Source organism: Acomys russatus, chromosome 12, assembly GCF_903995435.1.
Source record: "Acomys russatus chromosome 12, mAcoRus1.1, whole genome shotgun sequence".
NCBI lineage: Eukaryota > Metazoa > Chordata > Mammalia > Rodentia > Muridae > Acomys > Acomys russatus.
In genome coordinates, this window is record NC_067148.1 from 8418427 (window position 1) to 8436806 (window position 18380).

General features: G+C 42.6%; 1 protein-coding gene across 1 annotated transcript in view; it reads right to left on the reverse strand.

Moving 5' to 3' along the window:
* Hecw2 (HECT, C2 and WW domain containing E3 ubiquitin protein ligase 2) overlaps positions 1 to 18380 on the reverse strand; it is a 360925-nt gene that overhangs the window by 49583 nt on the left and 292962 nt on the right. Inside the window, exons 18-19 of the mRNA XM_051153821.1 lie at positions 9336 to 9419; positions 4268 to 4377 (exon numbers count right to left, since the gene is read on the reverse strand). Coding sequence (XP_051009778.1) covers positions 4268 to 4377; positions 9336 to 9419 — 194 coding nt within the window. The remainder of the gene's footprint in view (positions 1 to 4267; positions 4378 to 9335; positions 9420 to 18380) is intronic.

Below are 18380 nucleotides of genomic sequence, written 5' to 3' on the forward strand. Positions count from 1 at the left end.
AATATATGAGACAAAACTGGGTGTCATTGAATTTCAATTCCTAGAGATGTTGTCTTTAAACACACTTCTTGGTTTCTTATTTGCTATAGTAAACCATATGGTGTTTTCAGAGGTCATTTCCTTTGGACACAGCTAAGACTGGATTGGCATTATAAAGGCCCTAGAAAAATAAATCTTCACATTCCAAAATTTTGACACATTTTAGGTGAATACTCTCACAGCTGCAGAAAGCAGTGAGTCAAAGTTTCCAGAGCCCCCTTTTCCCTTGAAAAGACATGCAAATGTGCTTGGAATGAGGGCAAATACAGAGAGATTATCAGGCTCCGGGGCACTCAAAATGAAGATCTTTAAAATTTATTATTGTCATAATTTTCACAATATCATTCTCAAACCACTAAAACGGGTGAAACTCTAGTCACCGAAAAAGAACCAGGCCACTCAAAAACTTATTTCTGAGATGTTGATTTTACACAGCCAGCAGAGAAACTGGTACAGATTCCTCCACATAGGGGAAGTGAGGTTAGCGAGGTCTGCTTCTTCTCTGTGGACTCACTCACACTTGCTTCCACTCCTGTCAGGCAGTACGTCCCGGTTGCAACATCAGACAAAGCCCACTTGGATGCGGCAGGCCAAGAATACGGAGATGATTTTCCCTGCTAATGAAAACCACCACAAACACTGCTAGCAATTTAGATATGGCCAGATTACACACGTCACTGGAAAAATGTTTAACTCTGAGTTTCCAGAAATGCGCTTCACCACTGCCATGAATTACTCGTATGTATCTGTGGTACCAAATGAAGACGTGAACTGTGTCGCCACTTAGAATGTCTGCCTAGAATCAAAGAATCAAAGACCGCGCTCAGGTCATCTTCAAGAGCGCACTTCTTATGTGGGGGCTGAGAAGATAGGATCTGGCTGTCTACATTTTTCTCAGGGAGGAAGAACCTAGAAAAAGGGGTCGCGGCTGGCACGAGCAGAACTCCACATGGCCCTGCTCTTTACACGTAAGACGGCAAGGCAGAGAGCCTCCACTAACAGCGTTAGCACACACCCTACCTAAGAGGAAGGCAGGCCTCTATGAATGACTCGATGCCTAAACTAGCCAAGCCGGCAAGTCAAGGAGACACGGACTGTGATGTCAGTGGTGAATTGCTCACAGAGGGACAAAGCAGACTATGGATCATATTTCCAGAAAAAAAAAAAAAAAAAAAAAAAAAAGAAGAAGAAAGAAAAAGGATAAATTAGTGTTTACTGGATATTTGCCATGAAAGGTACATACCCCCCCCCCCAACAAAACAAAACACAACACGACCAGGGGAGATGAAGTGATTATTGTTAACTCAATTTTATTTTTAAAAGAGAGCTTAAGTTTCTGACAAGATAAACCATCTAAAGTCCCTCCATTGGTAAATATATATAAATTAAAAAAAAAAAAAACTCATTAAGGCCGACTGTGAATTCTGCCTCCCCCTTCCACCTTTAAACTTACCTGTAGGATCACACACCTGTTACCTTACACGTGCCATCCACTCAGATATGTGTCTCTAACTGACCCAACGCTAACCTGCTTTCACCTGTGGGATGCTGCTGCTTCTTCTCAAGGGCTGGAAGGCAACATGGCTGCTCCCTTCCCTCCATGAGTACCACTCCGAGTCTTGTGTGCACACACACTCACTTCCCCAGCTGAGAATCCCTTCCTTCAGCTTCCTGCTTCTGACTACTGTCCAACTCTGCTTTTGTGACAAGTATACTTTAAAAAAAAGAGCACTCTGCAGTCTACACTTGTGGCATTCACTTAGCATCATGTACCCTGTTGTACCTAGCACGACCCAACGTATCATCTACTGCTTTATAGAGCTTGCTTTAGCAAAGGTCATTTATAACGTGATGAGTTTCACATTTCATGGTCTCTCTTGGGACTCCATTTTTCTCTGAATCCTCTGAGCATCTGGCTGCATTAACCACACCTCCTTGAAAATGGGCCTCCTCTTAGAAGATTTTCCTAAGTCCACTCCAAAATCCACCATTCCTTTTATTCAGTCCCCTGCCTCAGCACGCTCCCTAGATATGAGAATTCCCCATGTGACCACCTGGTTTCATCTTCCCAGCACTCCCTCTAGTCTGTACCCTGGGCTTCAGTTGTCATGACATGGAATTCTGAGCTGTCAATCAGCACCTTCCAATTGCCTTTGTATCTCCTAACTGTATTTTCCCATATGTCTCTGGGTATCTCGGACTGAGAGTTCCTACATTTTCTCAGTAAAACACGTGAGGACTCAAGCTCAGAGTACATTCCTCTACAAGTTACATCTTTCTCCTTTCTTGGCAAGTGGTGCCAACACCTGCTGGGAATTGTGGGAAAGACCTTGGGATTTGCCTTGGCTTTTTCTTACCTGGGCTTGGTCCTAGTACCTCAGCATGTTACATGTTGTATCCCGTCATCCCCGTGTTCCCTTCTCTGCTAGCCCCCAAGTCCAGTTCTTTATCATGGCGAATGCCACATCCCCTCAAATGACTTTTTTGCTTCCAGTCCCTTAGATTCTGACATCCTCCCTTTCGCCATCAAACTTATCTTCAGAAGGTCCAATATCACTGGCATTTCTCCTCTTGTAAAGTTTCAGAGATTTCAAAACAAGCCAGTTTTCAAGGCGTGGTCAGATGAGCCAGATGGTAACATGAGAACCAAAGACAGACAGGCCACTGGGCTGAAATTCATGAAGTTAATGGCCTTTGCAAAGCAGGATCTCTACCGGAGTACCGGTCACACAGAAAGCTCTCAGTGACTGCTGCTCTGCCCTAACGTTGCAACATGAATCTCGAACACTGCCTTCCACTTCTGTTCTCTCTCCTCAGCATTCCTGCTGTCTGTGCTATGTGTATGTTATACTTTTAACCAGCTGTCTCTCTGCCTTGGGTCCATCCCGGAAGCTTCCAGTTCTCCTGAGTTTTGTTTGCCTGTTTAGTCTTTTTGAGTTTTTTTTTTTTTTCTTTCTTTCCTTCCTCACCTAGTGCTGGGGACCAATCTCAGAGCCAGGCATGCGCTCTGCTACCCACCTGGCAAATTTCTATCCACCTATCCTTCAAGGTTCCTTCACACCTGTTATCTTAGTCGTCCCTAAACAACTGTTCCCACACCTGTGTCCCCAGGCGTCTCACCATGACAGCACTGACCACTAGCTTCAGGCTCACAGCTGACTCACCACCTCCCCATGAACCCTTCAAAAGCAGAGACTGCATTAGCCATCTTAATACCACCACGGTCCAATTCAGTGCTTGGATCATAGTTGGATGCTCAATAAATCTGTGTTATATGGACAATTAATAGAGCCTTTCCTGTTTCCAGCGCTCAATTAGACTCAACTTTATCATCAGGGTGACATGTGAGAACACGTGCTATAGAGCAGAGCAGCTTTCAGTGACACGTCTGAAGTCTGTCTGGATTTTTACTGAAAGAGGTTTAAACTCTGATGGCTATCAAAGTGTGAAGAACATGTTGCCTATAAGTAAAGATACAGTTGATGTTCTGTCAACGTCATCGCTACTTCCCTTAAAAGTTCATTTGCAAAGCTCCACTCTGCACCATTTTCAGTAGCATTTACTCACGCAGCCACTCACCACCCCTTATTTCACGTCTACCTCTTACTAGAGTTCTTGTACGTTTGCGCTTCTCGGCTTGTTCCATCTGCCCACTCATTTCTCTGGCACCATCTCATACAATTAGTGACTAAGGAAAAATACTCAAGTGGAGACATTGTTTTTATTGTCTAGCAAAACTGGACCCTCAGCCAGGCAGTGGTGGCACACGCCTTTAATCCCTGCACTCTGGATGCAGAGGCAGGGGGATCTCCGTGAGTTCGAGGCCAGCCTGGTCTACAAAGTGAGTCCAGGACAGCCAAGGCTACACAGAGAAACCCTGTCTCTGAAAAACCAAAACCAACCAAGCAACCAAACCAAACGAACAAACAAACAAAACTGTAGCCTCAACCAAACTTTTTTAATCAGAAGAGCTCACATAATATCTGTGCCCTAATATTTTTTTTTCAAGAAATTAGGCAGTAGACAGCAAAACAGAAGGTGACTTCAAGAGAAGGACATGGTGCACTACCAATCCTGATCCTCCTCTTTATCAACTTCCAGTCACAACAAACTTACAAGGAAACGGGCTACTTAAAAGGTAGCAAAGCCCACACAGCGTGCACCTGTAGGCAGAGCACTCCCCGCCTCCGCTCCTCAGAGAATTCCCAAGTACAGTAGGCAGACTCACCTGGTGAGTTCTGGGGAGATGACACGGGGGAGCCACGCGGGGACTGACAGTAGCTGGGGTGGAGTAAGGCATGTGGAGGCACATATGACATGATTTCTTCCTCAAATAAGCTGGGAAAAGACATGGAACAGAATATGTACATTAGCCAAAGAGGCCGAGAAAACTGCGTCTCCACAATGAGCAGAGGGAGGAGGAGTCTATGAAGCCTTTCTTGTTCTCCACTGTGACTTGACAGGTGCTTCCCTTCCATTGGTTTATTCTTGGAAATGTACAGGTAAAACATAATTCTGCCATATGCATTGTTAAATGTTCTCTGTATGTATTTATTATACTTGAGTTTTACCCACTTCCCCTAACCAATGATATTGCAGTCTGCTATCTGTATGGACACAGAAGGGTCTAGAATATTCCTTTTGCTGGCTGTATATCAGGCCATTCTACGATCATACTAGTCTATTTATCCCTGTCTCTTAAAAAAAAAAAAAAAAGTTACTCCTTCCCTGACTGCCCGCTTTTTATCACCAATGGCGCCAAGAACGTCCTTGACGTGCTGTCTCTTGTATGTGTGAGTCTCTTAGTGTGACTATGATACATCCACAAAAGCAGAGTTATTCAAAGTACATGCCCACACAACCCACTCCAGACTGCCCACCAAGCCCTGCAGCTCAACTAGGATTGTGGTGTGTGACAGATGGACAGGCAGGATGGGACTCCACTGAACATTCACGCCGACATTTTGTATATGGTTAAGGCATCCTCAGAAAGCATCAGCACTCGCTTTGGTGGACTTTAGTGTTTACCAAAAATGTTGCACCATACTAAATCACCATCACACAAAGGCAAGAGTTAAGGATAGAATTTCATTTCAAGTGCAGACATAAGGTCTCCTACCTTAAAAAACAAACAAACAAATGTTACTTGAATTCACTACTTTATGTAGTTTAATTTTACAAATGTTATCCTAACACAAACCTGTATGTTTATTTACGTCTTTGATTAGGTACACAGATGTTTTTCACTACATGTTTTATACGCTGATGAAAATTTTAAGTGCTTAATTTGTAAAGAATATGAAAAATGATCTCACTTGAAGCATGACAAAATTGGGGGCTGGAGTGATGGCTCATTGTTAAGAGCATTTGCTGTTCTGTTAGAGGGTCTGGATTTGGGTCCCAGCATCCACATGGTGGCTCACAGCCACCTGTAACTCTAGCACCAGAGAATCTGACTCTCTGGCCTCTGTTGGCATTGAACACACGCATGGTATATATACACATGCAGGCAAAACACTCAGACATGTAAAATAGAGTCATAATTCTTAAAAACATAACAACATTTTTAGCCTTTTAAATCATACACCATACGGTTTGTGCACCAGAGAAACTGTCTCAGCAGAAGCTTCAGTCTCCCTAACCCAGATATGACGAGGTTCTTCAGCGTTATTTGGCAATATCAGACTTTCTGGGTTCTACAAATGACATGGAAAATGGTGGTTTGTCGTACAAAAGTGCTTCTTATGGTCACCACTGTCTTCCCACACATGGATTAATCAAATACTCTTCAATTCCCATGAGACTCCATCTTATTTCCTTTGCCCAGATGCTGAGTCTCTGCTTTCTTTTAATTGAAAGTCATTCTTCACCTGCATATTTATTTTAATGTTGGTTTGTTTTTTTGTTTTTCAAGACATGGTTTCTCTGTGTAATAGCTTTGGCTGTCCTGGACTCACTCTATAGACCATGCTGGCCCGAAACTCACAGAGATCCACCAGCCTCTGCCTCCTAAGTGCTGGGACTAAAGGCGTGCACCATGCCCAGCCTTCACCTGCTTATTATCTGTTGTCAATATCTCCCTTTCAGGCCTTTAATCCCAGCACTCAGGAGGCAGAGGCAGTTGCATCAATGTGAGTTTGAGGCCAGCCTGGTCTACAAAACAACTCTAAGACAGCCAAGGCCACACAGAGAAACTTTGTCACAAAAAACAAAACAAAACAAAACAAAACAAAAAATGAAAATGAAAACAAAACAAAAAACCACCCTTTCAGTTGACTATTTTTTCATTCCTTTTCTTATGGTATCTCTCATTATACAACTTTAAAAGTCTTTGTATGTCCAAATTTATTAATCACTTCCTATGTGAATCCTGATAAAGGTACTTTTTAATATAATTAGTTGTCAAAAGATATAAGAAATGAATAATCAACAACAAATTTAAAGTCATTTAAAAATTTATATATTTTTAAACAGTAATAGAAAAATGCCTTACATGGGCTTAATTGAACTTGAATAATGTCCCAAAGCTACAGTCTCACCCTTTGCTTACAGATAATCAAATACATTTGTAGCAGGGCTGACTCTCCTCTTTAAGAAATAAAACCCAAAAGAGACACAGATTACTCAGTAAGGTTGCAGGGAACACATAAGTCTAAGTCCCTGACTCAATAAGCTTCAAAGTAATCTATGGAATAAAAAATTGAGAATGTGGATAGAAACTCTCCATTTCCAATAAATAGTAAAAATTATTTATTAGGTAAGTACAGCTAGTATATTGTACCAGTGTGTACTATTAACAAATATATTTGATACTTCAAATGAAATGATGGTTGGCAACAGAATGAATAACACACCGTAACTATAGAATTATTCTGTGGGAGTGAATGCTTCAACTTCTTCAGAGGCCCTTGAGTTTCCGTGAGCACGCTTGATCTCCCGAGCAAGAGAGGATGTTGTCTCGCTCTTTATTTGTAAGATTTGTACATAGAAGAAATTCGTGTAGACTTTGGGCTTTAACAAAGTACAAGCATTTTAGCTATCATTAACTGAAATATTTAAGATTATACCACTTAAAGACTGTTTAACTAGGGACAGATGAATAATGAGACTTGCCTCCATGGTCACCCCATGTTGAAAAGCTTCTACATTTTGGCTTCTTGGCAGTGAGACCATAGTAATCCTCATTCTAGACATATTTTCTCAATTCCTGCCTCAGCTGCCACAGACACCCTGACAATGGCTGGCTGGATTTGGGGTAGGGAGCGAGCGGGGGTGGTATGTGGTGTGTGTGTGTGTGTGTGTGTGTGTGTGTGTGTGTGTGTGTGTGTTTATCCATCACTTGACATGCTTCCACTCATGACTCACCTTTTCTTTTTTTTTCTTTTTGGTTTTTTGAGACAGGGTTTCTCGTGTAGCCTTGGCCATCCTGGACTCACTTTGTAGACCAGGCTGGTCTCGAACTCACAGCGATCCGCCTGCCTCTGCCTCCCGAGTGCTGGGATTAAAGGCGTGCACCACCACGCCCGGCTCTGATTCACCATTTTTTGTTTACTCCTAGTAATGGCCAATTTCAGGCCAAAAGGAAACTTTTATTTATTTTATTTTAAATATTTATTTATTATTGTTATGTATTGAGTGTTCTTCCTGCATGTACACACACCTGTAGGCCAGATCACATTACAGATGGTTGTGAGCCTCCATGTGGTTGCTGGGAATTGAACTCAAGACCTTTAGGAAGCACTGAGCCATCTCTCCAGCCCCAAAAGGAAACTTTTCAAACTCATTCCCCATCTCTCCTTCTGCCCTGCCCTAACCTAGCTTGGGTGCACATGGCAGGTTCTCGGTCTTGGAGATTCTCCTCTACCCCCCAAATAAAAACCTGTGCTGCCTGAAGTTGTTGGCTCCCTTGTCTGTCTTTCCTTCTGCTGACCCTTCAGAGACATATGACTTTTGGTTTTTATTTACCTTATTTTTTATAACGAAAGCGTAAACTTTGATAGAAACATTATATTCTTGCGTCAGCAGAGCAATAGTGTTCCTGGCTATTGGGCACGCTATATTATTTTCAGAACTGGCTCACTATGCCTCAGTTAAAAGGGTCATCTGCTATACTGGGAAGTGACACCCCCTCCCCTAGGCTCTTCAGAGCCAAGTAAAGAGAAACAGTTTTGAGGAGCGAGTGCACCTTTTGGAATCCTGCTTCAATGATAACAAAGGAAGCAGCTTCTCAGAAACAAAGGACCACAAACACTGGGAAGGACAGAACTAGAGTCAAGGTCAAGATAAACATAGCAAAGAAGCCAGGCCACAGTGGCACACTCCTTTAATCCTAGCACAAGGAAGCAGAGGCAGGCTAGATCTCTGAGTTCGAGACCAACCTGGTCTACAGAGTGAGTTCCAGGACAGCCAGGGCTACACAGAGAAACACTGTTTACTGTGTGTGGGGTGGGGAGGGGGTGGTGGGGGGGTGGTGGGGGGAGGAGAGATAAAAGAAAGAAAAGAAAGAAAACAAACAAACAACCCCTTGTGGCTTTAGCACTCAAGGATAAATAAACCATTGCCTGGAGGGCTTTATTCCCTATGGTGGACCTCCAGGGCAGTTACCAATTATTTTATTTCTGGTTTATCTATGCTTGAGGGTTGGTAGAAATGATTTTTGAAAACTTTATCATAGCCCTTCCAAAGCACTCAGAAATTTAAAACTAAATTTAAGTTTAAAACTAAATTAAAACTAAATTTAAAACTAAAAGCCAAGTTAACCACCGTGAAAAGAAATATAATGGGTCAATTTCACGAAGCGCCATCAAACCAGCAGGAACACAGACCAAACCTCAAACTTCTCACTCCCCCAAACCTAAACTCTCAAAACCAAAAAAGCAAACAGGTTACACCTGAAACAAGCAAAAAGAGACAAAGCACATTTTGAAGAAATTAAAAAAAAAAAAAAGAAAGAAAGAAAGAAAGAAAATACAGAGACGACCTCTGCTCTGCACCAAGGCCTAAGCTGCATATGCTTCTAAGGTTACCGTCTGTTCCATGCTGTGTGGGCATTTGATCTGTCTGTCTGTCTAACCTCTCCCTTCCCAGCAGTGTAAAAGCATGAGTGAGCAAATCTCAGGGACACTGGATGCAATCTGACATGAGTTGCTATGAGAGCTGCATCCTAAGTCTTCAATATGGTGAGTTCCTTAAGGCTGAGGAGAAAGGAGACATTTTTGGCCTGGCACGCTATTTTCTAAAACGTGCTCAGTGTCTGGCAGCGACAGACCTCTGCCTGAGGCCCTAGTGTCACGTACCTCAGTAGCATGACAAGGTCTGCATCACTTGAGAGCCGCACCAATCCTGGGGTCCCTTCAGTTCGGATAAATTGGATCTTCTCCCTGTGCCGGCAAGGAAACAGTGCAAATGTCAGGCTTTGGGGTGTCACTTGCTGTATAGCCATATTTTCAATCACGGTCACAGCATTTTTGGTACCTATTATATGGTACCTTAGGAACGCCAATCCCCAAGAGGCACAGTTCTTGCTTTTGAGAAGGGGGCTGGAATGAGGCGGCAGAACGCTTGCCTAGCTTGCAGGAGGCCCTGAATTCATCCCCAGTAGCACAAGGAAGAAGAAACAAAAAGTGCAAAACATACAAGGACAGGACCCTGCACGCAGCAGCAACTTCTGATGTTCAGTGCTTCTCTTCCCACACTCTGCTGCCTAAGTGTCACTACAGCTAGTGCTACTCCCAGCCAGTAAAACCAGTCCCCATCCTGAGCTAAGGCCACCTGTGAGCTTGAATCTAGGCAACAATTTGAAAGGTTGACTCCGTGCTTTTCCAAGAAGCAAGCACCCAGATTGGTCCGCTGACATTCCAAAGCTGTGGAGTCGGAATATCCATCTGCTTTCCTGAGGGTAAGCAGGCAAGTTATGTGTGGCAAGCTCTCTCTCACTCGAAAACAGGCAGTACCTGACACCTGTGCGTGTAGCTTCAGTGAAAAAGAACCTGGCCACTTTACATAATGAAAAACTGAAACATTCTTAGTTACTGAGACTCAGAAAGTAGATTGTGTATACAATTGTAGATAGACCTCACACACCAGCCAGACACAATGCTGTGGGTGAGGATGCAGATCGGCGGCGGTAGAGTGCTTAGTGCTTACCTGGCACACACGAGGCCTTGGGTTGCATCCCTAATACAGTACACACACACACACACACACACACACACACACACACACAAACACACACACCACATATACACACACATGAACACATACAGCCATGACATGCTATTTCTGTCATTATCTGACTGTAGATAGATGTGATGACACCGTTGGCTTCAGGAACCATTTTCATATTTACATCTTAAACTTTTCATATGAGCATAATTTTAATATTTATTCTTGTCCTTTCTTTAATTTACCTCATGTTACTTCAGAGCACACCATAGTAATGTATAAGATGTGGCAGGGGAGAGTATAAACTGTGGAATTGAAACCATTTCAGTTGATTTAACATGGCAGCCAAATATACATGACTTTACTCTTAGTGCCAAGAACAAGGCATCCTGAGATCTGTGATATGAAGAGAGATGTGTCTCTGGTTTCTCGTTTAGATTTACTTCTTTTTGTTGTTTCTGTTTGCTTGTTTGTTTGTTTGTTTGTTTGTTTTGTTTCTCAAGACAGGGTTTCTCTGTGTAGCCTTGACTATCCTGGACTCACTTTGTAGACCAGGCTGGCCTCGAACTCACAGAGATCTACCTGCCTCTGCCTCCCGAGTGCTGAGATTAAAGGCGTGTGCCACCACGTCCGGCTTAGATTTATTTCTTTTCTGTAGAGCATCATGTTGTTCTACTTCCTGTTTCACCAGCTCCTCTGCATCTTAGGTTCATAAGACCCAAGTCGCCTTATTAAGACTCTTTATAGAGTTGGAAGGCACGAGGTGGAAGGTAAGGTTAAACTGCGGGGATGAAATATCCCCAAACACCCAGAAACTGACTTGCCTTTAGCCACAATGTACAGGGTGAGGGCACAGAGTTCAGTCCCAGATTTCTTCAGGCTGGATCCATTTTATGTTGGTTAGTATATGAAGCTCCTAACCATTGCTATTTTTTCTGTCCTTTATAGGCAACAAGTGCCCATGAAGACATGAGACTTGGACATTTGTTTTTTTAAACTATGCTTATGGTGCCACATTCCCTGCCAGGCTACTCTGCTTTATAGATCAGAACCAAAAAGGTCATCATCCCACTAGTGCTAGCATCATATTCTGAAAGACACGATGGAAATCAAGGCCTGTTATCTGGCAAATTTTTAAAATGAGAGATCTAAGAATTAGCTTTCAAGAAATCTAAATTGGGAAAAAATTTATCTTGTGGAAAAAGCAAACAGTTCCTTAACTTAAGAAGTTGTTATGTGAGGGTCAATAACATGCTTGGGTCTTGAAGCTACCTCCAACAAACAGGCACCTCACCTCTTCAGTCTAGCGCCATGAGCAAGCAAGACACTTGGACCGAAGGCAGAACCCAAGCAGGCTCATGTCTCCTCAACTCTGTTCACATGAACTGGACAAAGCGATGATACAAACAGTCTCTATGTTCTAGGCTGCAGCATGGTCTATAGACGCCCTGTCAATAGGAACGTCGTGTCGCTCCTCCGAGTTACAGGGAAGGGTGAAGGGAAGGGAAGGAGGATGGCATCAGAGACAGGGTGCCCATGGGAAGCTGCTCATCACTCCCCACATACTAACCTCTAGGCAATGAAAAACAGCTGGCTTGATTTTCTGATGAGAACATTCCAGAGGCCAGCTGAGACCAGCCAGAATGTTTGTCACAGAGACAAGCCATGGGTCATGCTTCCAGGACAAAGCACTAGAGTACAGCATCTGGTATCCATAGCATTAGTTCTCTCTGTCTCTCTCTCTCTCTGTCTGTCTCTGTCTCTCTCTCTCTCCCCCCTCACTCTCCCCTCCTTCCTTCCTTTCTTCCTTCCTTCCTTTTATTTTTGGCTTTTTGGGACAGAGTTTCTCTGTTTTAGCTCTGGCTGTCCTGGACTCACTTTGTAAACCAGGCTGACCTTGAACACACCTAGGCTACAGGTCCTTTATAAAGTCTTTCATGTGAAAACAAAACCAACTTTAGTTTATTGATGTTTAAGAGAATAGACCAAGGTTGAGTAAGACAGAATTAAGTAGAGTCACAGAAATGGCACATACTTTCCAAGAATGAAGAAGGAAATGCTCCTTGGTTATCACCATTTGCCCAATGTCCTATAGACCTAGTGTTCCTCAATCTGTGACCTTTATCTGCTAGAAATCTGCAGATGTGATCCCAAGGCTTGCTGGAGGGTTTAAGAGTCTTCTCATTTCTGTGATTGGAACAATGAAAACAATGGAAGTGTATTTGCATACTAGAGATGACACGCATGTCTGTTTACATCCATGTGACCTCAGGCTCCATGAGGTGCAGTTACAAGACAAGTGCTTGGCAACTAGACACAGACTCCTCAAGTGTTAGTGACCAAGAGTGTGTGCCCTTACATCCAGAGCCTTGGTGTAAAAGTGTGACACCAGTGCCCATTTTCCACTCATGCACAATTCTCTTACTGATCAGATAGACGGAACTGTTTTGTTTTTTGTTTATTTTACTGTAAATTGTATCATGAAAATGACCAATGGAAGCTAAGTAATGTAAGTTGGCACAGGCTAAAGATAAAACAAAGAGATGGACTTAAAAAGCGTATGATGCAGTTATGCTAAATATTACATGAAAGATGTCATGTCTTAGTCTATGAACTTTATAGTACTCTGCAAATAGAAAAGTGATGGATTCACACCTCATGGGATGTGTTCAGTAGCATCACTATTATATTTTGGGATGCTCTATAAATAAATTGGCAGACAAAAACAATGAGTCAGTAAATACAAATAAATTTTCTGTTGTGGAGGGGAGATGATGACTGCGATGGCACCAAGGATGATGATGTCACAGACCATTAGAGGCCGAAGCACAAGGACTGAGTGCAACACAAAGGATGCAAAAGACAAGTGTCTGTGCCAGGTAGTGATATTGCACACCTTTAATCCCAGAACTGGGAGGCAGAGGCAGATGGATCACTGTGAGTTCGAGGTCAGCCGGGTCTACAAAGTGAGTCCAGGACAGGCAAGGCTACATAGAGAAACCCTGTCTTGAAAAATCAATGTGCCCTCCCAAAAAGGACAAGTTTCTCTTTATACTGATAATAAGTCTCAACATTGACAATTTGACTTCTGAAAAAAAAAAAAAAAAAAACCAAACTCAGATAAAGTATTAATTCTATTGCCTCTCATAATTTTGGTGAAAATAAGTGAAAATCTGTATGTTTTAGTTTACCATGTGGTAATTCTCTACCCAATGACAATATATTAAGTGGACTTTGGAAGCAGGGAGATGGGCTAGGAGCTAGCCCCAACCTCTAGACGTATCACCTGGTATTGCAGTGCTTCCAGAAATAGCACACTTCGGGGGACTTACAATAAAAGAATAATTTACATGATAATAATTTTTTTAGTTTTAACTTAATTTAGATATCTCTTGGTTTATGGTTCATAAAACTATAGTCATAGGAAATTAATATACATTTTATGTTTACACATATTCAAATTTCTTTTTTTTTTTTTTTTATTTTTTTTATTTTTTTTTATATTCAAATTTCTTGAGAATAAAAGTATCTAAAGTTAACATGATTGACCTGCACTATTTCTTTTCCTTTTGGAAATGAGATTTGACTCATTTCCATAAAGCTACTTAGTATTTGGAGTTGATATAGTTTGAGACATGTTACTAACACATTTGACTGTACTATATTCATTCAAATTTATTCTGTTAATGTATAGAGGTGGAGGGAGCCTGCATCATGAAGACATGCCGTTCAATCTTAGTGGCTTATATTGAGGATTGTAAATTCTTTGTGAGATATGAGTTTCTTGAGGGCAAGAGTCCCTCCTCCTTTATGGCTCCGCCCACATGTGCTTCAGGGTGTTTTGTGCACAGGAGAGTTCAATAAAGTACAAATCAGGCACACGATCAGCCAGTGCTAGGACAACAGACCCCGAACAACCCACACTCCATGGTGGCAATAAACAATGTTGCTCTCATTTCCCACTGTGCCAGGAAACAAAAAGAATCAGAAAGCCGACTTTACATTAGTGTCTAAACTGGAATCCACTAGGGCCGTGAAGAGGTAGGTACGGAAGAGATTATAACAACATGCTAAGCTGCATGCATGGAAGAGGTGCCAGAGAGTGCTGCCTCTCACACTCTGGCTTGGCTTGCCAGCACTTCTTCCCAAGTGCGTCCATTTGCCCCCAGAGTGACTCTCTCACAGGAAAGAGGTCATTGGAGGACAATAAGCGATGTCGTAAGACTCAAATTCCCACAGAGAACATTCTCACCGAAACCAGTCTTGATGCTGAAGAAGGGCACATGTTAAGGAAGCGGCAGAGCTGCTTGCAGTGCAGACTCTGCACACTTGGGTTCCTGAATGGGCACTCACTAACAGCTGCAAATACATGGGCTTTCAAAACTGCCTGGGGTGGTTCTAGAGAAACACCTGGACTTCCCTAATGGCACAGAGCCAAGAAAGAAAAATTAGCGATTGGCATTGATGATTATCACACTCACAGAACAGCCTGCCTTGACAGATGGCCCATGGCAGGAAGGCCCATTGTATTCCTACTTGCTGTGCTATAGGCAAGTTAGAAATTTAGTCCATGTGGCCTAAAATTCTTTTTTGTTTTGCTTCGTTTTGTTTCTGAGACAGGGCTTCTCTGTGTAGCCTTGGTTGCCCCGGACTCATTTTGTAGACCAGGCTGGCCTTGCACTCAAGAGATCCACCTGCCTTTGCTTCCCAAGTGCTGGGATTACAGGCATGCGCTACCACGCCCAGCTTCAGCTGAAACTTCTTATGTGATTCTTATAGCTACCCAGAAATGACATAAGCTTATCACATGTTGAGGACAGCATGTAGATGAGTGGGTCTCAGCCCCCTTGGGGTTGCATGTCAGATATCCTGTATATCAGCTATTTTCATCACAACTAATGACGTCAGCAAAAATTACAGTTATGAACTGGGGAAGAAACAATCGTTTTTTGTTTTTCAAGACAGGGTTTCTCTGCGTAGCCATGCCTGTCCTGGACTCTCTTTGTAGACCAGGCTGGCCTCAAACTCATAGAGATCTGCCTGCCTCTGCCTCCCAGAGTGCTGGGATTAAAGGCTTGTGCCACTGTGCCTGGCTGCGATGAAATAATCTTATGGTCAGGGGTCATCAAAACATGAGGAACTGTATTAAAGGGTCAGAGCATTCAAAAGGTTGGGAACCACTGATAGAGATGGCAATAAATTATCTCCAGGCTAAGGAATAACACTTGCTTAACTCTGTTTCTTCATTTTAAGCATATACAGCATGCAAACGCTTAGCCTGGAGCTTGGCATACTGTAGGCCCTCAGTGGATTTTAAGCCAGCAAGCCTGCTATTAGAAGGGCCACATAGCTGTTTATGCTTTCTCCTCAGAAAGGCCTGCTGGAGATGGAGTCAAGTTAGGGTTCTTGCAATCTGCTCCTTTTCTGGGCTGCTGTTGGTAATCCGTTCACTCTGTTCCTTCATTCCATGGTTTCTAAGCCTCAGGGGTCTCTATGAGGAAAAGTAGCTTAGACATTGACCTCTCAAAAAATTGGAATGATGCTATGTGCATCAAACTGAGAGTTCACATGAAGAGTGTACCATTGCTCACAGTTCAGTGGTGATGGGAACCAGGCATCCAATAAAAACACAGCTCTATATAGTAGTGTCCCTTTCTCTATGAACCCTTCCTTCCTTCCTTCTTCCCTCCCTCCCTCCCTCCCTCCCTCCCTCCCTCCCTCCCTCCTTCCTTCCTTCTTTCTTTCTGATGTTAGGGTCAATATAACAATGCTTATGTCTTTTAAAAAACATTTATTTTAAATTATGTTTTTGTGTATGTGAGTGCCAGTGGCCATGGAGACCGGGGCAGACACAACATATTAACTTCATTTTATTGTGTGTTTGCTCGACTTACACACTACCAAGTGCTTCACAGTCCTTGCTCCACTTAATTGTAAAAAAGATACTGAAAGGTATAAACACATATCCCCATTTTTAGAGTAATGACTTGAAAGGCTCTTCCACGCTTCATTGTAAGTCACCTTGAGTATACTGAAGAGTCGGAGTTCTGTCTGACTACCAAAATACTCTTTTAGAGATTTACTTGTGTATATGCGCACTCTATCTGCATGTATGCCTGCGTGACAGAAGAGAGCATCGGACAGAGAGGGCACCAGATCCCATGATAGATGGTTGTGAGCCACCATGTGGGTGCTGAGAATTGAACTCATGACCCCAGGATGAACAGCCAGTGCCTTTAACCACTGAGCCATATCTCAGGCCCCCAAATACCTAGCTACTTCCCAAAAGCTACAACTTCTGATCTCTTAGTGAGATGAGACTCTCCTACTAAAAGTTCCCAATGACCATATAGTTGTCTATAAAATGTCTATATAAGGCACCTTCAAAACTTCAGTATTTATCCCCCTATAAACGGTCCACAGGAAAATAACAGTCCCAGTCTAGATTTTCTGTTATTTAAATTGAGCAAAGCAGCAGAGCTCAGAACACTTGTTAGGTTGGTCCTGGAAGCTAAGTGAGCAGCAAACAAAGCAGAGGAGACTGAGAGGCAGAGTAAGGCAGGCCCCGACAGGACTGTGCGTCAGGGCTGGCAGGTGTCAATTCAAGCTGCTTAGACCAAACAGCACAGATGACAGCCGAGGTCAATACTTCCAGCTCAACTTTAATGTGGAAAAACTCATTTGCAATCAAGTCGGATGAGAAGTGGGCCAGGAATTATGGGCACTACGATTTGTTTTACTTTAGCTAGTTTTTGGAAACTTTGACTTAAGTTCTATATTTTTCTGTAATTTCAAGGCATTTGTAACTTAAAATTTTAATCGGAGCAAAATTAAACGACAAAGGGGCTGGAGAGATGGCTCAGTGGTTAAGAGCGCTGCCCGCTCTTCCAAAGGTCCTGAGTTCAATTCCCAGCAACCACATGGTGGCTCATAACCATCTACAGTGAGGTCTGGCGCCCTCTTCTGGTGGAAGGCATACATGAAGGTGAAACACTGTATACTTAAATAAATAAATCTTAAAAAAAAAAAAAAAAATTAAACGACAGAAACACTGCAAGGCTCTCCACAAAGGATGACAGAAAGGGACAGATAAGGACCACACTTGTGTTTGCATCCTGGGTAGTGAACCCAGGCACATGCCTCTTTGCTTCTGGTGGCTCAGTATTTTGTGGCTGATTTCTTTATTAGTAACTTAAACTAAGAAATGGATTTATTTAAACAAAATGAAAAAAAAAAATGTATCTCAGAGCACATTCTCACGGCAACGGACTTTCTATAAGAAGCCTGCAAAGAGCAGCCAGCCTGGTACCTATTATCAGTGCCACCAGGGAGACCAGGGATGGTGGGGAACAGACTTCCTGGCTGGGCCTAATAACTACCAAAGAGGGAGATTTTCAACTGTTACCTCAGGCTGATGATCCTTCTGCATAACAAAATAGTGAACAAATGTCAGAATTAAAAAAGTATGGAATTTATAGGTGTTATATTCACTTATAAAGTATTCTAAAAAATGTTTTAAATGAAGATATTTGCATTTTGATACTATATAAGAATTTTTCATTCTAGCTCTTATCACATATACTAGATGTCTTGGTACAATTATTATTTTTCCAATGAGAGGGAGTAGTGCAACTTAATAATCTGATAGCCGCACTGCCCCTTTTAGATTCATTTCTAAAAATTATATTGTTTTTTAATTATGTGTATGTACACAGAGGTTGGTATGTGCATGTGTGAGCTCAGTTTGCCATGGAATCAGAGGATGGCAAAAGATGCCCTGGAGCTGGAGTTACCGGTGCCTGTAAGCCACCCAGCTTGGGTCTTCTGGAAGAGCAATATATGTTCTGCATTGCTGTACATATATCTTTCCTTCTGGACATATAACTGGAGGAGTAAACATCTTCCAGGAATAAGGATTTGGAGGGACAACTTGGCACCATTCTAACCTTATCATTAGAGAGAACCAGGATCTCAGAACAACAGTTGGAAGCACAAGCCATTTTGTGCATGGATAACCACGCGCAGGTTTTCTACATGAAAAGAGAAAAGTGGCTGAAGCCATAGTCAGCTGTGCTCTGACTTTGGAGGACTCACAAGCAACACAGGAGAGGTGTAAAGCAAAGAGATCCCTATTCAGTCTCCCAGTGACATCCCTTACTCCAGGCACAAGGGGCAGC